The 25,083-nt window shown below is 37.1% G+C and overlaps 3 protein-coding genes across 3 annotated transcripts; 1 reads left to right on the top strand and 2 right to left on the bottom strand.

Annotated features, from left to right (window-relative positions):
• Positions 1–461: 461 nt before the first annotated feature.
• On the bottom strand, positions 462–12,393 carry Cbr-piki-1 (the record flags this gene model as incomplete). The annotated part of the gene is made up of 20 exons (XM_045240482.1): positions 462–659; positions 773–918; positions 967–1,117; positions 1,626–1,983; positions 2,033–2,277; positions 2,473–2,674; positions 3,051–4,121; positions 6,048–6,494; positions 6,540–6,700; positions 6,750–7,198; positions 7,926–8,044; positions 8,091–8,254; positions 8,490–8,628; positions 9,503–9,794; positions 9,850–9,952; positions 10,289–10,515; positions 11,123–11,284; positions 11,332–11,540; positions 12,095–12,250; positions 12,350–12,393. The coding sequence occupies 20 exons, from the start codon at positions 12,391–12,393 to the stop codon at positions 462–464; spliced, it is 5,043 nt and encodes a 1,680-aa protein (XP_045093469.1).
• A 4,622-nt stretch (positions 12,394–17,015) lies between these two features.
• CBG07671 lies at positions 17,016–17,492 on the bottom strand (the record flags this gene model as incomplete). The annotated part of the gene is made up of 2 exons (XM_002645869.1): positions 17,016–17,195; positions 17,256–17,492. The coding sequence occupies 2 exons, from the start codon at positions 17,490–17,492 to the stop codon at positions 17,016–17,018; spliced, it is 417 nt and encodes a 138-aa protein (XP_002645915.1).
• Positions 17,493–20,317: 2,825 nt separating this feature from the next.
• CBG07673 lies at positions 20,318–24,157 on the top strand (the record flags this gene model as incomplete). The annotated part of the gene is made up of 6 exons (XM_045240481.1): positions 20,318–20,477; positions 22,622–22,837; positions 23,298–23,394; positions 23,444–23,567; positions 23,624–23,758; positions 23,909–24,157. The coding sequence occupies 6 exons, from the start codon at positions 20,318–20,320 to the stop codon at positions 24,155–24,157; spliced, it is 981 nt and encodes a 326-aa protein (XP_045093468.1).
• Between the last annotated feature and the right edge of the window lie 926 nt (positions 24,158–25,083).

Below are 25,083 nucleotides of genomic sequence, written 5' to 3'. Positions count from 1 at the left end.
CACCATTTCTCAAAGTTTGAGGGAAACTTGGAACAATTCGAAAAAAGAGAGGAAATGGAAAGAAAACAAAAAATAACGAGTTTTTCCATTTTCTTCCAATGCCCAATTTTGAATCATTAGCGTTTTTTTGGCGGGAATTTTCTGCGGACGACCAAATCAGTTCTCTTCTGTTTCCTCTTTTTTTTCCCCCTGTCTCTCCAAGGTTGAGGTTGCGGTTTCAATGACCATCGCAAAGTTTCTCATGTTATTTATGCTGAAAAAACGCTGAAAAAAAGAAAAAAACCACGCTGAAAAAAAGAAAACAGAAAAATGCACAAAAGAATCTTTTCAATTGGTTCATTTTACACGAATTCAAATATCACAATCAAGTTTAGCTACCACATAATTAACGGGGATGACTAGAGACACGTGAGAAAGAGAGGGAAAACTGACTTTAGTAATTACAAATATATGCAAAAAAATTAAATATATTTATAGCATTGGAACCATCCTTCGACGACTCTTTGCGATTTCCGAGACTCCTTCGCTTGGTACAGCTTGATGAGGGGGATGCACATGGAGAACATTTTGTGTTTCTCAAGAATTCCAGAGCTGTTCCAGATGTCGACTTCTAGAACTCGAGAATTCAGCATATCGGCTGGGAATCCTTCGTATGTGAACTGAAATACATATCTTTCTTACACTTATATGCTGATTTATAAATCTGGGAAACTAAACATTTCAGCTGCTCTGCGGCGAGCAAACTGAATTATTCAAAAGCTTTAGTACTTACCTCCTGGTTGAAAGTCGGATGTTGAGTATCGCGGACAATGTTTGTCTTCTTCTTCGGGAAATTTTGCAAATTTGGTCGGATATACATCTTGACGTATGGATCCGGAGGTTGACCGGTTTGAAGAAGTGGCAAATTTTTCACATGCCCTGAAAGGAATGTTAATTTTTTTATAAATACTTTCAACAAACACTAACCGACGAACACGTTGAGCGTGTTCTTCACACTGTTGTGTTGGAGCTTCAAGAAGACTTGGCAGTCTGGTGGAGCAATTCCAGAGTGATCCACGTAGGTGTCACACTTGTTGTCACGCAGGATCGAATGGAAAAATGTGTAGACGAGGTCGCACTACAAAAAAAGAGAGTTAGTTGATTCGTTGTTTTAAAGAAGTGTATTTGAAAATCATGAAATTATCAGAAAAGGCGACTGGAAATGAGGAAGCAATTTCAAAAATATCCTAATGCCGTAATTCCTTTTATAGTCGTTTACAGCTCAATTATCTCTCTTCCTCGAAAAGATATCAAAAATTTGACAACTAATAGATTATTGGTGATATTATAATAGATAGTTTATCATTTGACAATTGCTTGATGTCTGTAACAGGCACTGAGATAATTGAGCTCGAAGTTGACAGTTTGGGTGGGTTTCTTTCAGAGGCAATACGGTATCTTTGTTTTTGGTAGGTCATTGTAAACTATTTTTTTCAGGATTTGTGCTAACCAGTGAAAACGGCATAAATCGTAAATTTTTATGAGAATTTAAGCCACAAGCTAATGATTATGACATCAATCTTTGCTCAATGTCAGTTCTAGTGAACCCTATCCTCTGTTCAAAAATGAACAGAATAAAAACTCACATGACAAATCTCGTCGACTTGGTTGAACAAGTAGATCAAGAACTGCTGCACATGGATCATTCTCTTCTGAGCAACGGCTCTGACATTTGACCGCATGTTGGAAGTGGTGTTCAAAGACAACACCATGGCCGGGAACCTCTCTCGCAACTTTCTATGCAGCTCTTCAAAGTCTGCAAACGACCGGTAGATAAACGATGGGACAGTGACGTTTCGACGGTGGACTTCTAATTTGTACATCTGAAATTGAAAAGATTCAAAATATTTCACACTCTGTAAACTTACATAAATCTTGTTTGGAATACAGTGTTTCTCAAAAGTGACAACAACCACTTTCGAAATTCGTCCGTCAGTTTTCATGCTGAATTAAAAAAAAATTATTTTTGAGATCTCTTATTTTTCAAACTTACGTAAACAATTCAGGAACGAAGCTGAGCTTGTGTGGATCTTGCTTTGCGAAACTCGAACTTGACGACATGAACTGTGCAAAAGTGTGAGCCACAAAGTTCAGACGGACCGAAGAGCTGTTCAACGAGTTTTGGATCATGGCTGTGAACTGGACAGTGGCGTCGGTTTCCGAAAGATCCAGCATTAGATTTTTCTCGACGAATGCAAGAGAGCTCGGATTGATTCCAGAGATTTCAGAGCAAGCCATCTGTAAGATATTTATTTTTATAGGGTTGGCTATGAGGCTAAGTCGCTGCTCTCTTAGTTTACAAATTGCATCGCAAACATAAAAATAACCTAATCTTCGAAAACTGTGATAACATAAACGTTACAAGTCAATTGTTTCAGTCAGTCACTCATAATGGGTTATCTCCGGGTCGGGGCTGTGCGGGAACCCCGTTGCCATCTCTAGGCTCGTGGAAATCAACGACAAATAACAACAACTCACGATCCTCAGCAGATTGGTCAGAACGTTCTTATTGCGTCTCAAATGATTGAACGCTTGGCAACAGTAGTCGATGAACAATTGATATTGTTGAGTTGGTGACTTTCCGCCGTTGATCACGTAGAACATTTCGGTTGTGAAAACGAATGGGACTCGATCTCTGCAAAAAAAGAGTAACTGGTGTTCCAATATTTCTCATACATGTCGACATGTCTATCTCAATTCAAAACTCAAATTGTGAGCAAATTAGAATGCCAGATTATAAAAATTCAGAGAGCTATAACATCTCCAATAAGAAAAGACCGGCTTGAAGAGCGGTATTGTGGTCCGGGTCGGCATTTTTAGCCGAGCTGATGATTTTTGCCCGCCTCAACGCCCAGTTACTGATTCAAATACTAATCGACTCTTATTGGAAAGTGTAGAGATTGACGAGCTGTTGCATCTGATATGTTGTTACCACCACAATTCGAATTTTGAGGCGAGTGAACAGCCGGTATATGCCGACATGGAATCGGAGAGATAAACATTTTTCTCACCTTCTGAAACCAGCCGCCATCTGCCAATCCCCCATGTATTTTCCAAAATCGATATGGAAAACGTGTCCGTTCTTCGTGAACAAGATGTTGTCGTTGTGCCGATCACCAATCCCCAGTACATAAGTGACAATGCACCATCCGGCACAAGATCTGATGAAATTATCCTGCGCATTCTTGTAGGCAAACTCATCGCTGTTGTGCTTGATGAGCCATTTTCGGAGCACTTCATCGTTGAGAACACCGCGTAGCCCATCTTCCTTCTGAATCTCCAAAAGTGTCGCACAGTTCAACACGAGCTCTCCCATTCCACGGCGATATCCGACTGGCATGATGCGGAATGTGATCATGCGGAGGTCGAGTCCATTGGTTTTCCAAATGCGATCCATTTCGTTCACCATTTTCAATACAAATGAGTCTTGCCGCATGTCATCGTCGCGCTGAAATTGATTTTTTTGTTTCAGGAAATATAATAGAATGTAACTTACTTTATGAATAATAGAGTAGTTCTTATTGAGTCCTCGGAACACAATTTTAAGTGGCTTCGCATTCGAATTGAAGATGTTGCACTCATCAACTCGGATTCCAGTGCAATCGAATGCAGGACAAATTGGAAGACGGACTCGTTTGGTCAATAATTGAGAATCCAGGCGACCGAGTCGAAGTTTTAGGCGGTGAAGTCTGTCAGAATCGCTGTCAGTTGATTTCGCTCTCAATTCATCCTGAATCGAATCCAATTCGTTCAACAAATCATGTTGCAACTTAATATCCGCTTTCAAATCTTGACTCTTGTGCTCGTCAATGATTTTTTGCTGCAGATTTTGACATCTAATGGCATATGGAAGATCATCGACTGCGCAATGATCTACCCGCTGTTGTAGTTGCCAATAGATCTCAAAAGTAAAGTCCAAGCTGACAAAAGAGAGCTCCAAAATGAAGTCGGCAAGTGCACATTTCTCATAAAGCTCAAATCGAAGAGCCTCGATGATTTGGGGGATTGTGTGGTAGAGGAAATCAGTGGAGCCTCTGGCAAGCGATCGAACGGCATAAGCACGGACTCGTTCATCGGGGTACCTATAAAATAGGATTTCTGATGGGTAGATATTTTTGAGATGTTTTTTTCTCGAAATTTTAATTTAAAACCTGTGAGATTTATCAATAAATGAACCTAAAATATTTTCAAAGCTGAATTGTCGTAGCATTAAATGCACACACCGCGACGCGCAACTGCGGCTGTTGCGGAAAACAACACATGTTTAGAAAAAAAAGCACAAAAATGATAAAGTTAGAATTTTTGAGTAACCGGATGGCATGGAAGTTTCATCTTTTATTTAGGGCCTAAATCTCATGCATGTATGCCTTAACACGCTTCTGATAGCGGATTTTTAATGACTAGCAGGACTTTGAATCTATGTTTTCCATTTTTACTGATTTTACATAAAAATTACCGGTCCATAAGATACACTAAAACATAATTTTCAACTTTTTTCAGTTTTTGACCATTTTCACGAACCTGGAGCTCGGCTATTCCAATGGCTTTCCAATGATCCGAAAAATAATTTTCGAGCTACAGGCTTTTGAAAACCATCAAATTGGCAAGAAATCAACTCAAAAATTTGTTTTTGTATGTTTTATTAATCTTACTGAACGTTGTGAAGTTTTTGATAGCTGTTGTTAACTAACTTGAATGTATTAGGTTGGAAAGAAAGTTTCTTTCTTTTTTCGCAAAAATTATGTACGAATTTTTTTCAATGCGGAGGGGGCTAGATCTATGAAAGTAATGTCCATTAGCATCAAATTGTCTGGCAACGCTCTGGTGATTTCTCGATTCTATCGGCCCAGAACGACGAGGGCTGCAATTGAAAAAATGAGAAACTCCTTTTTGGGGTCATCTTTTCAATTGAAATGTTTTCTATCAAGATGACGCTTGAGAGCTCCAAACGATCATTTATCCGAATGGGCGAAATCCAGAGAATACGACAGGTGCAAAAAAATAGTTCAGCCGGGCGACATGATATTTTTGGCTGACCTCTCTAGTCACGGGCCATCTCGCACTGTCGTGCTGGAAGCGAACTTTAGTTTTTTCTCCTCGTTTTTATGGCACTGCCAAACTTACTTGTTCTAATTAGGAACTCTACAAGGCGGCAGTTAAAATGGTATCTTCATTTAAAAGCTCCCGGTCTACATTACTTTGACCGACCATCAAACTCATAGCATACTCATTTTTCCCGGAAATTTGGGTTCCGGGACGTCCAGAGCTAGCTCTTTTTTGTCAATCGACTGACCCGTCCGCACATTGGTAGAGTAACTTACCCAAGTATCATCCATGGTAATTAGATCCCTCACCCAACTGAACGTACAAAGAAATGATAGGAGAACCATGCTTATGTCAACATGGCGATTCATATCGTAGTCATTAAAAATATGAGGTACGAATCAACCCAGTTTTGGGTTTTTCCAAGAGACTTCAATCCGTTCACCATACTTGGTTGACTATCGGATAATGCCTTTGACATTTTACGAGTGGTTTGAAATAGATCCAGGCTCACCAGTCTGTTGCCATCATTCAAACTGAACTCTCCTGGGCTGAATTTCTCGAACCAAACGCTAATGGCAGGCGGTGACAAAACATGTCCCTTATATACATCCACTGTTTGTATGCGAATACCAGGTGCTTGAAGACCAAAACAAATTTAAAATATAATCATGGTGCGAATGTGCAGTCGGATAAGGACCGAAAGAATCGTCATTTCTCCAACACGAAGAGAGATAAAAATTTGAAAATCTAGTATCTTATAGACACTGAACACAGCTCTCCAACAAAAAAAAATTGGTTCGCTAAACCACTTGGATGACCAGATATCGAGCGTCAAAAACGACACTGGCAAAAAGGAAGAAACTTTCTTACCAACCTAATACTTGAATCTCTGTTTTCGTCTTTTTTCTAATAATTTCTTCACATTTAAAACTTATTAATTTTTCTAGAAGTTGAAAACTCACTGTGGCAACAACAACTCCATTGCGGTCTCCGGCTTCAGTGGTGCCCATTCCTCAAGAATCTGATAAACTTTCACCACAAATCCAAAACTCCAATCTTGAAGGGACGATAAAACGAGTGGAAGGGCCTCCGCTTGATTTGTCAAATGCATTCTTTTCTGCCAAATCAAATCCTGATCATCCACTTCCAATCGTGACGGATCCTGATTCTCGATCATCTCCATGAGATACTCTTGCGTTTCCACGTCGAGTGTAGAGAAGTCTTGTGGGATGCATTGCAAATCGATGACAACGTTTGGGAAGAAGATTTCCGTATCCCAGACTTTGAAACTAATGATCAAAATTGGATCGCGCGCGTCTTTGATGAATGGATATGGTCCGAATGGCTTGAGCATTGGATTCTTCTTTAAAAGAGTCAATGGCAAGAAGAGGGGACCTTGGCGCATGTATCTGGAAGGTCAGGATTACACTTTGAAGGAAAGAAAAAAAACTCACAAATGCTCATCATACAGCGGCACTGAGCAATACCCCAACATCACGACAACCGGATTATAGTCATTCGATGGTTGAGCACTGTTCTTGAGAGTTCCACTGATCGATACCACAATTCTTGTCTCCCGTGGATATGTACAGAGGTGGAGGCGAGTGAATTTCGCCTGAAAAAAAAGGTCGATAATGATTAATGTAGAAAATTTCGACGCTTACATAAAGATCCAGTGGAATACGAGGGAAGAACTGATCCTTCTTGATGTTCTTTGGAATCTTGTTACTGTGTCCGTCGAGAACCTGCGTTCCATAGTACAAATCAACCGACATGTAAAACTCTGAGTATTCTCTTTGCCAGTCTTCTGGAATCGAGTGTACAGAGTTGAGCATGATTTGAAGAAAATCCATCTTCTCCAACACCTCGACTTTTGGTTTTGTGATGATTTGCAGTGGAGGAAGATTGTAACCACTGACAGTACATCTGCAGTAGAGCTCCAAAAATGAATGAATTTCACGGAGAAAGTCGTTGCGATGACTGTTAAGCTGGTCTTCCGTGGTGGCAGCCAGATACTTTTGCATTTCGTTGTAGAGTTTCTCTGGCACGATTCGATGGAGGCTGTTACAAAGTAGCTGGACAGTTTGCTTGACCCTTTGGGATGATGCTGACACTGAAATTTGGTATTTTTTTGAGTTACAGTATTGATCAACAAGATATAGAAAATTTTAAGGTTTTTGGTCATTTTCACACATGAGAGAATTATGTAAATTCGGGTTTTTCTTTCATTGCAACCTAAATTGTTAAGAAACTTAACATATTCCAGCTTGCATTTTACTACCATTGTGTGATTTGCACTTGTTTCACCCTTGAAGTCAAAGCTGTTTTTTTTTACAAATAACAAACTTAAGAAATTTCGGTGACCTCTACCTCGAAAAACCCCAAATTGACACAAATCTCTCATGTTTGGCCGTTTGACCATTTTCAAAAGTCTGGAGCTTGGTTGTCAAGCTTCCAATCACTTCGAAAATTTTGGTGGGTGTGAAGCAGTTCTAGCTTGAAAACAATGCATTTACAGAAATGTTTGAAAATCTCTAGTTTTTTTTTACCTATTTGCCAACTCAAGAAAGACACTTTTTTGCAGGTTCTCGTGCTGAAAACATGAAAAATCAGGTTTTTTTTTCAGAAATTGGCAAATAGCTGAAAACTAGGATTTTTCAGAAAATTCTATGAATGCAATATTTCTAATCGAGGTCTGCTTTACAGCTTCCAAATTTTTCAAAGCGATCGGAAGTTTGATAACCGAGCTCAAGATTTCTGAAAATAGTCAAAAATAATCGAAAATCAGCTGAAAAGTACGTTTTGTATATCTCATTAATTAATAAATCCAAAACACCTACATTTTAAAGTGGACCCATCATTGAATGCTATTTGGTACATCTTCATTTCTTGGGCCAAATGCCCAAAGGTGTTCTCAATGTCTTCTTTGTCAACCACGGTGGAGTATCGAATTTGACTTCTGTAACCAATTAAAATAGGATAAAAAATTCATAGTTTACACTCACTTCATCGAATTCCAGGACTCCAAAATCTGCTCGTGGATTCTTTTCTGTGGCTCGAAAATTCCAACTTCCAACTTCACATCTTCTCCATTAAGCAAACAATGTCCAGTGTACAAATTGGTTCCCAGCAAGCTGTCCTTTGCCAGAAACTGATTCAAGCCGTAGATCTGAAACATCCTGGCATAAACTACGATTTCTGATGCTGCCGTTGCTACTGCAAGACATAATCTCAAGAGTGACGTACGTTCCACCCCTTTTTTCTACAAAATTACCGGATTATGTCCGACACAAAAGTTTTTTCGCGAAAGTGGAATCTTTGAAACACACTTTTCCCTGTTGTTGTTTTCTCAGACAGTGTAAGCTAATGCTACTGAACTGTGTTAGTGCTAATAGTAGCAGTGCCCAACTGACCTTCAGACCATAAACCTTATTTTCGTCCAGAAAGCAATCAAACGAGGACAAAGCTTGTGCGGTGATGATGTCCATTGTTTGTTCGATGGCACAGATCATTGCTTTCCCTTTTCGGTCATTTTGTTTGAAACTAAAAATATAGTAGGTTATGTATTGGGCAATTGGTGGTCGAAAGGAGAGTGGTTGAGAAGAACTACAGTACTAGTCAATAAGATTCACAAAAACATAACTTTTCCGTAGAGTTTCGGTCAATTTGACCAATTTCAGGAGCCTGGAGCTTGACTGTCATTTTTCAAATCACTTTGATAATTTTGAAGGCCGTAAAACAGATCTAGATTTTTTGAAATTTCTCAGTTTTCAATTATTCGCCGTATGTTAGCTTGCAGAAACGACTTCCCAAAAATCAATTTTTTGGTTCTGTGTCCAAAAATATGGTAACAACTTTTTTTTGGAAATCCTGACGCAAAATGAGCAAAATATTTTTTCCGATTATCGTCTGGAATTCCGGGTAGAAATGAGTATATTCAGATTAGAAACGTATTTTTTAAGTATCGTTCAGCCTTTGAGATTTTCTAGAAATCTGCGCAAACCTTTTTTGAAAATTATCTCAAAACGAAAAACGCATTTTTCAATTGAGTCTTGGATATTTTGACATTTTCACGTGTCTGGATCTTGGTTGTCATGTTTCTGATCACTTTGAAAGTTTTGGAGCCTGTAAAACAGACCTAGATTGAAAACTTTGTATTCAAATAGTTTCTCGTCATATCCTAGCTTTTTATGAAACTATTCGCCGTTTTTTGAAAACATCGCTTTTTTTCCGGTTTTTCAATTGAAAATTCAAAAAAACGGGTATCTTTCAGAAATTGGCAAATAGTTGGAAAACTGGGAGTTTTTAAAAGAATTATGTAAATACAAAGTTTTCAAAGTTATCGGAAATATGACAGTCAAGCTTCAGACTCTTAAAAATGGCCAAAAATCTTATTGACCAATACTGTAGATAGGGCAAAGAACAATTACTCACTTCAAATACTGCCTTTCTATGTTTTTGTTGTTTTTCCCAACCGTACCTGTAGTCTTTGTACACCACAACTTTTACTGTACTTGCTGTAGTCGTCATGTAGTTCACCGTTGGTGCAATGAAGAAATCCGGGAACATCTCCCTCATGATCATATTCCGCTTGCAGATTTTCTTGACCTGCTCCTCAATTGCATTTGGACAGCCGATCAAACCAAACGACGACGATGGAAATTCGACACTACTGATTTTTCGCTTCACATCTTCCACACATTTTGGTTCTGCAAAAACCATACCATGTTAGTTTTTGGTTTAATGAAAGTTAGTTGAACATACCCTCAATTGGTTTGGCATGATAGATTTGAACAGCTGGCATAGAGGAATTCGGTGAAAGTGTAGAATTGATAGATACGTACAGCGGATCGAATTCTTTTCGGATCTGTAAAAACACACTTTCAACCATTACAAAAAAGTTTTAGGTACTTGAAAACGCTAAATCTTAATGTGAAGAACAATTGGAATTCCTTTTAGTTCAAGTTTTAAAAGAGGGGTCTAATGTGAACGAGAAATAAATGGCAGAAACAAAAAAAACCAATCAATTTAAATTTGTTTCGCAGAGGGGGAGAATGATAAACTTCCTATCTTAGGCCGAGGGTCACTTTGTTTCACTTGTGTGGTCATAGTGAAAGGAAGTGGAGATAATCGGGAGTGAGGATACCGATACATTGATTGGTATCAACAATTGAACAAAAGAAGAACGCCTCAAAAGTCTTACCTCGTGCTGAGAATCAATGGATGCGTCTTCATTGCAACTCAAATCGATCAGATCTCCGACCAGAAGCGCTCCATATGACGAGTTCAAGTTTTCCATCACGTATGGCACGAGAAGATGGGTTAACGGTTGGTACTGAACGCTGTGGTCATGGTGAGTACTGTCATTGGAAGAACTATCGTTTGGATTCTCGATAGTTGAGTCGAAGCTTGTCTCGAACGGCTTGATTGCTGAAACATTAAAATGTTATCCCATAGTTTTATTATACCGTACTGGTTCTAATCAAAACCCACCCAAGCCGTCCACTTTGAGCTCAATTATCTCAATTTCTGTGAGAGATTTTAAAAATGTGTCAACTGATATATTAATTAATGATAACATCACTAATATTTTATCTGTTGACAATGTTTTGACATCTATTGCAGAATTCAAGATGATTGAGCTCAAAATTGATGCGTTGAATTGGCTTCTGTTACAGCAAATACAAAAAATTAAATCTTATCACGAATTCTTTAAAAAATCGACTATTCAAGCAAAAATGGGCTTCTGCCGCGCATGAACTGCAGATTTTAATCAACAAAAGTGGGTTTTTGATGCTTTTTCTAGTGCCAGATACATTTCGACGTTTTCTGTAGTACTGATACCCCAGTCATCCGAAAAGCTGCATTGATCCCTATGTTAAATATTATTATCGCGCTTCTCAAAATTATCAAATGACACAGTTCGGAAAAAAATTCAACGCAGTGTTTTTTTCCTTTCAAAAAGCAAGTTTGGAGCACGTGTTCTACATTGCATTTTTCGTCCCATTGTGTTTAACCCAAGAATGACAAAACTCACGCGACAAGAATTGGTCTTGGCTGAACGACGGTGCCGAATGTCTCAACGGTGTCGACGACACCGGAGAACTCGGGTTGATTTTTACAGGGGAAGTTTGAAGAATTCGAGACTGCCTCGGTGGCAAAGGCGGCGGGGGTGCCACAAAATATTGATCTTGGATCACTGAAATTACGCCATTTTTTTTTGAAAAATTACTAGTTGCAACTCACATCCGATTGATGGCTGTGGTGGAAACTTGTACTGATCTGGCTTCGGTGGTCTTGGCGGTCCGGGGAACTGTGAATTCTGTGGTGCAGCCGGAGCTGTTTGCCACGGATTGAAGAAGTTATGTGGGTAGGATTGGGAGTGAGCGAGTGGGCCTACTCCTCGTGGTTCATTGTAGACCGGGCGGAAGTCGGTGGGGCTTGTGGCAACGGATCTATAAAGTAAGATGAAATTGTAGGAGAAAATTCTCATTGGGGCTATCTTGAATTCCACTTGTCAAAATCTACAATTTAGAGCTTCCAAAACGAGCTATAATATATATTCTCCATGAAACTTAGTTTCAATTGCTTTTTTTCACTCCTAACATCAGGTGATCTGTTTATTGAAATTCTTAAGTTACTGTAAAATCTCCAGATTGTCAGGTGGATGGTTCCGAGGTTCATTAATTTTGAACTAATTAGGGTAATTGGAATACGAAGCAATTTAGTGGCGAAAAATCTAAAATTCGGGAGTCGTAAATTCAAAAATTTCAACTATTTCATTGCTATGAAAACAAAAGTCCGATATCTTAACTTCGTTTTTGCCAGATATTATTCGTTTTCTAACTTTTTAAATTTCTTAAGCTTTATCGTTTTTAACCAATGTTGAAAAAACTGGATTTTTCAGTTATTTAAACCGATTTTATTGCTGATCATCAAATTTCACAACCTTGCCACTTCTAAAATCACCCAAATGTTAATTCTCATCATTTCAAACCAAAAAGCTTACCCAGAATACGACGATGTTCCCGGACTCGACGTGTTCCCCTCGTACAACTGCTTGATCTGTCTGATTTTCTTCTGCCGTACCGATTCGTCTGGAGACTCGAAACGAATCAGATCCAAGTTCGCCGATCTCAGCTTTTGCTCGTCTTTGAAAGTCTTCCTGAAATCGTGGTACATGATGATAGAAGAAAAGAGACAGAAAAAAAAACGGGAAAAATGCCCTTCAACCTTGTCAGCTGTCTTTTTACACTATACTCACTTTGACATTTCAAGAGCCAGCTGGAATTCCTCATCTTCGTCCATTGTCTAATATTATGAACCCAGTTTTGAGGCTGAAAATCGTAAATTTACTATAGGTTACTCCCATAGTGTGTAAAATGCATAAATAGAGATTAAAAAAATTCAGAAAAAAAAATGAATTTGCAAGCAAAACGGATATTTCTCACAAATTATCAGTGAAAAATTGTAATGTTTAGAAACATTCATAGAAAATGAAGCAAAAATTAAAATAAGACAGCCCGGTAGCCTTTTTTCTCACTATTCTGGTTTGCATTAATCAATTTGCTACCGCGCAACAAACAAAAGGAGGACATACTGAGGCGAGAGAGTGCGCAAGACAAGGAGACAGAGACGGCGAAGAAGAAACAGGAGTGACCTGACGATCCCAAACGAAGACAACGAACAGACACAAAAAACACATACAATCGGGGACGTTGGCGGAGTGAAAAAGAGGTAGGTGCGCACTCCTCAACGCAAACACTGTGCAAACACCATAACGGGGAATACACACAACGTCGTTTTTTGGCCCGCCTGGAGCGATTTCATGTAGGGAGAAAAAAAAACGTTTGCGCAATTTGTTTCAAAATAATGGCATGTGAGAGGAAAATTTCATCAAATTATTTTTTGCGAATATATTTTTCCAGTCCAAAAAGAAGTCAAAATGTTGTTTGAGTCATAAAATTGGAAACATAAAAGCTGTCTTTTTTCTGATAAGAACATTTTCTGCTTCCCTTCGTATCGAAAAATCTTTAAGGTGTGCCTAACGGAATGGGAAAAAAAATCATTGGAGGAGTGGACGGAATTGAAGTTTGGAACATGAAGTCTCTAAACTACAACACTTTCAAATGTTTCTAACTATTAGATGATGAGAAGAAATTCTTGAACATCGAAAATTTTCCGTTAATTTGAATACTTTTAAACATGTGATATAACCGTCTCCTATCCTTTAACTTTGAGCCAGTTTATCTCGGACCCTATCAAAGTTATAGTAAAAGTGTCAACCAAAAAGATGTTTATCATAATATCACAAACTTTTGATTAGTTGACACATTTCTGACACCTTGCATAGGAGGCATGAAAAATACGCCCAAAAATTGGCAATGCTTTACGAAAAATCATGAAAGAATTGAACAATCATTTCAAATTTTTTTGTCAAAATTAAAAACATGAAATGCTTTGTTCAAAAATCATGTTGAAATTTTTCGGAGAGATATGATTGAATGGAATAGATAAATGTTCTATAAACAATTTTTTATGACTAATACATCCGGAAAAAAAATGGTTCAGTCAAGAAAAAAGATCAAAATGACAGTTTACAGATCACGTGATTTTGGGATGTTGGGAAATCAAAAATAAAAACATTAAGTAAAACTGCAAATACCGTAAAACCTACATTAGAACGGCCCCTGAAATCAGAGAGACATTTTAATGAAAGTACCTTTCTAGAGATCTGACAAAATTAACAGGGTTGGTCCTTCTGATACAGGTTTCACGGTCACATAATTGTTAAACTTCCGAGAAGTTGAAGGAATTGGAATTCTCAACAGGAAATCTTTGAACTACAATACTTATGAAAGGATTCTTTTTCAATGAATAGGAATCATGATACATCTAAAATGCCATGTTTTCGCCAATTTTCGATTCATCTCTACTTTCACACTTTGAAATGTTTTGTTAATTGAGTTTTCAGTGTGCTGATTGAGTGTATTTTTGTATTAGAAATATCTACATGACTCTACAAACTTGGATAATTCAGTAAAACATGCTTCAGAAATTTTCGAAAAAAAATTATGAATTGAACAATCATCCCAAATTTTTTCTGTCAAAACGAAAAAAATAAAATGCTTCGCTCATGAATTGTGTTGAGACCTATAAGAGAGAAATATGATTGGGGATATGATGAATGTTTTTGAAACAGATTGTGATGACTAATACATCCGGGAAAAAAAATGGTTTGGCCAAGAACAAAGATCAAAATGACAGTTTGAACCACGTGATTTTGGGATATTGAGAAACGGAAAACCGTAAAACCCGTATTAAAAAGGCACTTGAAATTGAAAGGAGGCACTTGAAATTGAAAAAAATTTCAATTGAAATACCTTTATTAGAGTTGCCTCTAGAATCAAAGGGCCCTCCTACAGATACCACAGAAATAAGAAGGGTTGGCCCTTCTAGTACAGGATTTACGGTATCTTCTAATTGTTAACATTCTTGAAGAATTGGAAGAATTGAAACCTTGAAGTCTCTGAACGTCATTACATTCGGAAGGATTTTTTTATTCAATTAGCAGGAGTTATGAAATCTCAAAAATATTGCATTGTTCTGAATACTACTAATCCTACGTTGGGTATCAAGAAATTCTGGATATTCAAGTTTTTTTTATATATTTTGATGAAAATTTCAAATTCTACATTCTATGCAAACTAAGCATTCAATTAAAACAATTGATACAATTTTGAAAGATGAAATAATCATTTCAAAAATTTTTCTGTCAAAACGAAAAACATGAAATTCTTTGTTTAAGCATTGTGTTGAAATCTATGAGGACATGATTTGGGGGAATAGATGCATGTTCTAGAAACCGTTTGTTATGACTAAAACATTGAGAAAAAAATGTTATGACTAATACATCCGAAAAAAATTGTTTTGGTCAAGGACAAAAATCAAAATGACAGTTAAAAGACTACGAGAAGAAGGATATAGGGGATGGGAAAACTGGGAAGAACGGCAGATGCTCTAATTTCTGATTGCTTTACCTTTTAAAATTAAATATCTGTATTAGAAGAGCCCACCAATGTATTGTTCTAAGGTTCCTCCGAGCAGTATTAATTCTAAAACTGTACCATGAAGAATGTGTAAAAATAATGTATTAAAATAATATGAATATGAGGATTTTTTTAGTTTCAGGGGCTTTTCTATATTTCCAAGCACCACATGGAGTTTTTTCTGATACACGAGTTACGGGATTTAGAGTTCCGAAAATGTACGTGAATGTTCTAAAAACAACAAGCTTCCGAAAATTGCCGACTGAAAAACATAAATTTTATGTTTAAATTGTGTTGAAATCAATTGGCTAGAGATATGTTTGGGAAAATAAATGAACGTTCTGAAAATTGTTCTTATGACTAATACATTTGGAAAAATGTTCTGGTCAATAACAAAACAAATCACGAAAACGAGGGGCACTGTTTTTTGTTCAAGCATTATGTTGAAATTTATCGGAGAGAGAATTGATTGGGGGAATAGATAAAGGTTCTATAAACAATTTGTTATGACTAATACATCCGGAAAAAGATCAAATCGATCTTGTCAAGAACAAGGATAAAAAAAACAGCCAACCACCACATGAATTGAGACATTGAAACTTAGAACACTGGAAATTGAACATACTTAATATCTTCTATTTTTTAAATCTTTACCTTTCAAAATTGGAAGCACTGAAACCGTACCGGAACTCATCTATTAATAAAAAGTGCCTCCAAGAGTTCAAAACTTTTCTCACTAACATTCTACCGTCAAGAAGTTGGTGCAAAAATGGATAAATCAAAAAGGCATAAACCAGGAATCTTCTATTCTTCCCTACCTTTTCAGAGAGCACTTTCTAATACGCATACACGGCATTCAGAAAAATGAAGGAATGGAAAAAAAGACATCCCAGAACTTTGAAAACAAAAATTCCCAAAAAATTCTTTCTAAACAAAAAACATGAATTTTTGTACTAATAGTGCTGAAGCCACCCGGTAAGAAATATGGTTAAGGGAATGGATGAATGTTTTGGAAAAAGCTTTTTATGACTAATACATCCAGAAAAAAAATGGTTCGATGTGATTATAATGATCAAATACCACGAAAATGGAAAAAAAAAACCAATGAGTCAATGGGTCAATGAATCAAAAAGCCAGTAGACACGTTTTGGTTTCTGGAAATTGTGAAATTTTAAATCTAGATTACTCAATCATTACATTTCTCGGAGATGTTTAGAAGATTTGAAAAACATTAGAAAGTTGTGAAGAAATCCAGCCATCTGGCAAATTTTTCGACAAAAATTTCAGTTTCAAGTGAAAATGTAGTTGAAATCTTCTGAAGATCTCGCGGGCATTTATCAATGTTCTGGACACCTTTTTTTGGAATCCATAGATACAGGAAAAATGATTATCTAGAACACTAGAATTAAAATAACAGATTTGAAGAAAAGAGGTGATCCAAGGAAGGAAAACTGTAATTTATGTGCAGTTGAAAACTTCCCATTAAAAACTTTTACTTAAACAGCTGACTTTTCAACGACTATCATGATAAACACTGGGTAATATGTAACCTTCACAACCCATACATTACTTTTATGTACAACTTCAATATTATTCGTAACCAGTTCAAATCAATACGTATCAGTACGCATAAGTAAACAAAAACGTTTGCTTCGAACACCTGATGTAAGTTTGCGAATACGATTATTCCATTCGCACTCCAAAACAAACTGGACCTATTTTGATAAAACTGAACACACTAAATTTCAAGAAAAATAGATTTATTCAAGTCCATTTTCTAGTTCATAACTAGTTAGGAAGATAAATGCGAAAACATAAAACTGAAAAGCATCCTGAGTGATAGCATACAATTAGATCATCAGAAAATTGAGAAGGGGCAGTTTAATGGAATCTCTTGTATCCGGCAGAGGCAGCTCCGGTGGCGTAGGAAGATGGTGGTGGTGGTGGTGGGGCCTGGGCGTAAGCTCCTCCGGAAGTTTGAGCGACTGGCTCAGAGACGGTTTGGTAGTTTTGAACTGGAGCTGGTTGTTGGTAGTGTTGAGCTGGAGCAGTTTGGTAAGCCTGAAAATGAAATAGAATTATGGGAGTACTGTAGAATTATAGGATTACTGTATAACTTACTGGTTGTGGTTGATAAGCTGGTTGTTGGTATTGTGGTTGATAAGCTGGTTGTTGGTATTGTGGTTGATAAGCTGGTTGTTGGTATTGTGGTTGGTAGGCTGGCTGTTGTTGTGGGTAGGCTCTGGCAGCAGCGCATGGATCACATCCTCCAGCTGGGGCTCCGAAAAGTCCTCCTGGACCGAAAAGGAAGGCCTGGGTAGAGGCGACGAGGAGGGCGAGGACGACAATCGACTGCATGATGATTTGAAGGCTATACCTAGTTGACTTGTTGTGGAAGTGATTTGAACAGTATTTCAACCTGCTTTATATACCATCCGAAATGGGGCGGGTTTTAGGGGTTTGATGATTTGGTTCAATGTCCTTGAGACGAGACCTTGTTTAGCTCCTTAGACGATCTATCTTCTCCCACCCAATTTTTCAAAAAAGAAGTTTTCGAAAAAGAGAGAGAGAGATAACCGGCGACGTCAGGAATCGGAGAAATCGGATAGGATAGAAGAGATGAGATGGGCATTGCCATTTTTGTGATAATGATCACTAAATCTGTACTACTTTCTCTTAGAAAATGAGTATATGGGAAGAAAACGGATATCTCTTTGTGTACAGGAGAAAGAAAAGTCGAGAAATTCAGAAAAAATCGCTCACCGGGGGCATCAAACGCCAAACCTTTTTTGTTGACAAGGGCCGGAATAATTTGTGATGTTTGTTAGTTAACGAGTACAAAATAGTTAAGATCGTAGCAAATATGTAGCTTCAGGAATGTCTTAAACATCATAGATCTAACAAGGGAACCTCAACACGTGAACCCATTTTCCGATAAAGACACCTCCAAAATTTGAGAATCCGCAAGCCAGTTCCAGCCAAGTTATATCAGTTTCAGTACTAAAAATCGCTTTTTCAGTGCAAAAAAAAACAAATTTCTCAGTTTCTAGAATTTTTCGGAATATGACATTTGTTGTATCATACTCAGAATTGCATGAAATTTCCAATTCCAAAATTTTTTCTTTAAAAACAATCAAATTTATTTTAAATTTTCGAATAAATTTGGGGAATCGTGGAAAATCCGAAAAAAAAATTTTTTTGAGAAAATGCCTGAAATATGAATTTTCGGTCAATTTAAAGTTTAACACAACAAATTGCGGGTTCTAAAATTTTGAGATGTGTCTATATAGGCTATTCTTACCATATCCTGAAACTTTCCACAAAATCTGGGTTTACAAGGTGTTGAGATTCCCTTGTCAGGGAGATCAAAAAAAGACCACCCATACAGATTGAATTTAGAGACGCCGGAAAGAGGGTGAAGTGCACAAAGTCATCTATTTTTAGTGGTATGCTGAATAAATATTCAGGTGAGAATAGCAAAAATTTTGCGACGTCATCAAGAGCAGTCATCTGTCTTTCACGTCATCATGCATAATTCTGAAGTATCTTGGAGTACTCTCGGGGTTTCCGGATGAGTTTTTCTCAGGATTTCGTAATGTTTTTCATTAAATATAAATGCATATATATTTTTTTTTCTTTCTTTTTTTGATACAAATAATTTTTATGATAGTGAACACTCTTTTCTTTTTTCTTGTTTTTGATGGGCTTCACGGTCATGGCAGTTCACGAAAGTTCTGATTTTCAAAAAATAAGAAAGGCATACATAATCCATTAAAGTAACCTTGTACAAATTTCCTTTTCGATTTTCTCCGATTATAGCGCGATTTTTTGCAGTTCCCTAAAAGACATAACCTTCTTCAAAATTGATGAATCTGAAGGAGGAAACGAAAAACATTAGATGATATAATCTTCTTTAGCAGAGACACTCACTTACACACTCATACATTGAGCCGGTGGCGGTGAGAAGCTCAAATATAGATAAGCAGGCATATCCTGAATAAAAAAGAGTGGAGAAGATGAAAAAATGGTGTGGAGAAGACGATTACGGATTTTGAGTCGTGGTTTCCATCTCCATCTTGTCTTCTCAGTAACTCAATCCTTTTTTTTTCTCACCAGTCTTCATTTATTACTTTTTTCCCCCGATTGACACTATATTTTTTTTGAGAATCCGTATTTATTTTGATGGGTACGGTATTTCAAATTTTTTCTGTTTTTATTTTGTTTTGTTTTGTCTGGTGATGTCTTACAATTGAACCATTCAATTTTAAGATTTACAGTAACCCCCAGTAGGTTATTTTTTGGAGTTCGCGATTGTTTTTCCACAGTACCGGACCCTAAGATATAGAAAAACGTATTTCGCAGATGATGTTTTGACAACTTTAGTCATTTCCAGGAGTCTGGAGTTTGGTTGTCAAGTTTCCGATCACTTTGAAAAATTCGGAAGGCGTAAAACAGACCTATATGGAAAACTGTGCATTCACAATATTTTGTGATAATCTCTACATTTCAGCTGTCTGTTGATTGCTGGAACACACACTTTTAAAAGGACCAAAAAAGTGTTCTTCAGAAATTGGGAAGTAGGTGAAAAGCTATGCATGATTGAAAAATTGCGTAGCTTCAAATTATCCATCTAGGTGTGTTTTATATCCTCCAAACTTTTCAAAGTGATCGGAAACTTGACAACCGAGGTCCAGATTCCTGAAAATGGACAAAAGTGCCGAAAATCAACCAAAAAATGAATTTTTGTGGATCTTATTGGTTACGGTAATTTGAAATGATTCCTTTCTTCTTTTGTTTTGTTGTTGTTCCATCTGGTTATGTCTAGAAACAGTTCCAATCGAAAACTCCAGTCGCAGGATTTTAATTTTTTTGAATACAGTAATCCAAACAAATTTTTTTCGCAGTTACCCTTCAATGTTTTTTATTTCCTAATCTACTTCCCCTTACTGATTGGTTTTTGTTTAAATGATATCTTGGTTTCTTTCTACACATCCTTCTTTATCCTTTTTCATTAACCTCTTTATCTCTTTCACAAGTTAGTTGCTTCCTGTTCGCCAAATCAGACAGTATCATAGCCCCACCTATGTTTTTTTCTCCATGAAATATATCTAGCCCTATCTTCGTAACAAGGACAAATCATTTAAAAAATAGTACCCGGAAACAATATTTTTGCAGAAAAGTACATGCCAGTGGTGAGACAGTATGGTGCATCAGTTCGAGAACGAGTGGCAGCCATTGAGAAACGGGACCTGGTAGTTGTGGGAAAATCGATTGAAAATAGTGTGATACGAGCAAAATATGAGCCAGATGTCAGGGGTATCAATCGTTTCGACACTTTCATACGTGAGTTGGAAGATGGGGATACTGTAGACTACGTGATACAGAAAGCGGAAGACACAGAATTTTGTAGAAATTTCTAGGACAAAAACATTAACATTGTCTATTTTCCCATTTCAAGAAAAAAGCGCAAGATATGAAAATTTGAAAAATAAATTTTCCTCCCAATTCGTTAGTGGAAACCCTACTCGTAGACAAACTAGCTCGTTTCTCCTGCATTTTCATATCATGAGCTAAACTCTGCCCCCTTTTCTTCTCCTACCCTATTCTTCCCTTTTCTCTACGCTCCAGTCGTCATGATATTCTGATATTTTTCAAAAGAATTAGTGCGTTATTCAAAAGAGCATTCAAAAGAACCCTCTCCTTTTGTCACTTTTTTGATTGTGGCCAAAAAATTGTGGATAAACAAACCGCTTATCTCACACCGGTTGAGTTTTTGCCTTCGAGAAGCTGCTCTTCTTTTCTATTTTTCATATTCAATTTTTTCGGAGACACAATCTTTTTTGATCTGATTACTGAAGCAAAATCCGTTATTATTCTTATTTTCAAAACTACTTTTTGAACGATCGTGCGGCATTTTTCGTAATATGATGAGGTATGAGGAAAATCCTGTAAGATACAGTATACTAGTCAAGGAGATATACAAAAACGCAATTTTCACCTGCTTTCCAATCATTTTGACAAATTCTTAGTATAAGTAGAAAATATACAGTAGTTCACTTGAATTTTGGCATTTTCAGAAGTCTGCAGCTTAGCTTTCAAGTTTCCGATCACTTTGAGAACTTTGGAGGGTGTAAAACAAACATTCATTGGAAACTTCGGATTTACAGAATTTCTTGAAAATTCCTAGTTTTTCAGCTATTTGCCGATTTCAGAAAGATACCTGTTTTTTACGTTTTTAGTACAAAAAACGGGCAAAAACTGTTTGAACGAGCCAACAACCTTTTTTGTTGAAAACGTAAAAAACTGGTATTTTTCAGAAATCGGGAAATTGCTGAAAAACTAGGAACTTTCAAAAAATCCTATGAATGCAAATTTTTTATCCAGGTCTGTTTTACACCGTCCAAAATCTTGAAAGCAAAACTGATTGAAAGCATATCACTCCTGTAAATGCCACAAATCAACTCAAAAATACGTTTTTGTATATCTTATTGCACCTGTACTAAGAATTTTTCTGACAAGGTTGGTTTAACCTTCCCAAGACCATATTTGCCAAACTTCAAATGTCCTTGGCCCTTGTTTATGTACAATTTTTCATTCAAAAATTCTTTGGTGAGAATAAGAGATACTTCTTGACACCTACAGTTGAAAAAAGGATATCCTTTTCCCAATAACTATCTCTCATCTCATTTTTGCCATATCTGCAGACCGATTCCGGTGGCTGACGTCACTCCAAACGGCTTCGGTAAGGAATCGGCGACGACGGTTGCAGCCTCGCATCTTCCGTCTTTGGTGAATCCGACGCAACAGTGAGTGAACTTCGATCATTTCCGTTTTTTCCTCTCATTTTCTTTGTTTGTGTCTGTTTTGCAAAAACAGTTATCCGTTTTTGTGACTGTGACTACGGTCTAAGATCGGAAAAGGAGTCGTATACCATTTTACAATTTTGTAGGGGTCTCTACGAGAACAAGGACGCTGGTAATGGCATGGAAAAAGGTTGGTTTTAGAAGTGTAACCGAAATTTAACATCCTTGACGAAAGGCTAGGGAAACCTTTTGGACTTCCGTGACAGGGACTACGTCACGTTGTCTAGGGGAAAAAAACATAGAGCACATCCCGGATGACACACACACACACACACACACTGCAGTAGGCTCCTAATCGTTTGATTTGGTTGGTGCGTCATATAATTTTATGATATGAGAAAATGACAAATATGCATCAAGGAAATTGTAAAGATAAGACAGGGAATCTCGTGGGTGTGTGTGTTGGAAATTTTTTAAAAGATTTTCCGATTTTCTCAGGATGGCTTATTCAAGATCAGCTTAAAATCAAAAATTGTCTAAAGATTAAAAGAAAATGTTTGAAGATTAAACAAATACCTAGGGACGTATTAGATGGGATTTGAGAAAAAGAACATGTTCGCGATTTCTAGAAGGAATTATTTTTGATCCCAAGAAAGTGCATATCTTCAATGTTTTGGCTTTCAGGGTCTCGAAAGAAAAAAAAGAACGTCTCACTACCACAACTGAATCACAGCCCAAAACCATCAAAATCTAAACAAAAAGATGCGGCAGCTCAAAGTATTGCTTTTATGGAGGAGAGGGCAAGGTTGAAAACGTCATCAGAATCCGATAGTTCTATGCAATCGAATTATTCTGGAATCCGGTTGAATGACGCTTTAGCTGTACAACATAAAGCATTGAGTAAGTGGAAAATATTATGGTTGTGCCGTTACCGTAAACCCTGTAATGAAAACGTCCTAATCTTTCAACTTTCAGTCAGTTTTTGTCGGTTCCTGTCGAAGATATGGAAAAGTTTTCAACTGATGAATTGTTTAACATAATACAGTCTGCATTTTATCAGTTGACACATTCTTCATATCTTGCACAGGATCCAAGAAAAATGAGCTCAAACTTAATTTTTCGCGATATTTACTCAAACATTTGTGATGTCCCTTCGCCTTTGAGACGAAATCCTTGAGTATTAAAATTCCTTATTACATTTTCTCTCTAACATGAATCTTACGTATGAATGCAATATCAATTTTCGCATTACGAAACCTTAAAATAGAAAGAGCACGTACGATTATACGCATGCAGAGTTGCTCCTTTACTAAACTACGTTTCACCAAGTTTTATTTTCCACTCCTTCAACTTTTTCCAGGCCCGAAACGAACTTTCGCCTCGCTTGATTCACGTCAAAACGGAGTGATAATAAATCGACCGCTGAAAAATTCATTAGAAGTGGCTCTCCCTCCAAGGTATCGCGAGTCGATTAATAAAGACGTAAACATATGCATATGTTTTAAGGTCAAAGTCTGCGCAAGACATCGAGGGCAGAGCTGAGTCGAAACCAGAATTATCTCCACTTTCAACTGACAGTGTTTTTGTATTGGCTACATCGAGATTGTCTAATGATATGGCGACCCAAACAGTGAGTTCAACACAGAAGATTCTTTCAAAAAAAAAAAAACAAAAAAGTATTTCCAGAGCAAGAAGCATGTTTCGACAGCAAGTGTTGAATTCCTCAATGTTTCTAATTGTGTGAGATCCACACAAACCGACTCAACACCCATTGTGATAAACTCCAGGAGGAAGAGTGAAGCACCACCAAGTCTGAAAGATGTGAGTGTTGTTGTATCGTGATTTAATAAAATTTTTGAGTTACTTTAAAAGTCATTTTTTTAATATGCAAAAATCTGTTTTGAAAACATAAACCTTCTTCAAAAAATATTTATCTTCTATTCTACCCATCCAAATCCGTTGTTTTTGCAGATAGAAGAACGCGAAGCTCTTCTCGAAGTTATCGAAGACGCGCTTGGTGAGACGTTCGACCGCTATTCACGTGTTCGAACCAACCAGATAATTGCGAACAGCGCTCGAAAACAAGCGCAAATCTGGCGCGACGTCAAGGATTTTCTCGGATGTAATTTGTTCCCGTCTGCAATTCAGCTGGCAAACAAGAGCACCACCAAGAGCCAAAATATTGTGGAGATTGTGACAAGCATCAAGACGTATCCATAACTGTACATATATATTTACAGTAATGGTCAATAAGATATACAAAAACGTGTTTTTTCAGTTGATTTTGAGCCATTTCGACCATTTTCAGAAGTGTGGAGCTCGACTGTCAAGTGTCCGATCATTTTGACTTTTGAAGGATGAACAGACCTAGAATTTTGCATTTACTGTTTTTTTTTAAATTTACTAGTTTTTCAGCTATTTCTGTGAGTCAATTATTTTGGAAACAACCGGAGATTCAACGGAGTACAACTGATTTAGGGGTACAAAATCCATAACTCATGGGTACAACAGGTTTTTAGTAAGTTTTGTACCCCTGTTTTAGTTGCACACCGTTGTACTCCCGAATCTTTGTATCCTCCGAATTTTTGACCTTGTTTCATTTTTCCAGTACAATAACAAGCAAAAAAAGAGTCATTTCCAGAAACCTGTGAATAGCTGAAAAACTAGGAGTTTTCAAAAAATTTGTAAAAGCGAACTTTTGAGGATATATCTGTTTTAGACCGTCCAAAATTTTCAAAATGATTTGACACATGACAGCGGAGCTCCAGACTCTTCCAAAAATACCAAAACTGAACTGAAATCTAGTTTTTTGTAACTTATTGACCGGTATCTTATACAACGTATCTCATTTTGATTAATTTCTTTTATTACTGCAGAAAAGGTAGAATCTAGCTATTTTCATCTCATCGTCGTTCACTTTTGCCTTCTCATCTGCATTGTAGTGTGCTTTGCTCGAATAAATTTGCTCAATATGAATATGGGTTTGTAAATTTTTTATGGAAAAAAACGGAAATGATTGCTCAATGACAAAAGAATGGAAGACAAAATTACAATTTTACCAGTCTTAAAAAATAAAAGGTGAATTGGTGTGAGAGAAAAAGGACGAAAAACAATAAGAGCTGAAAATCGTGTGGAATCGTCACATT

Source organism: Caenorhabditis briggsae (genome assembly GCF_000004555.2).
Source record: "Caenorhabditis briggsae complete genome, chrX, whole genome shotgun sequence".
Lineage (NCBI taxonomy): Eukaryota > Metazoa > Nematoda > Chromadorea > Rhabditida > Rhabditidae > Caenorhabditis > Caenorhabditis briggsae.
This window is presented reverse-complemented; position numbering and strand designations above follow the sequence as displayed.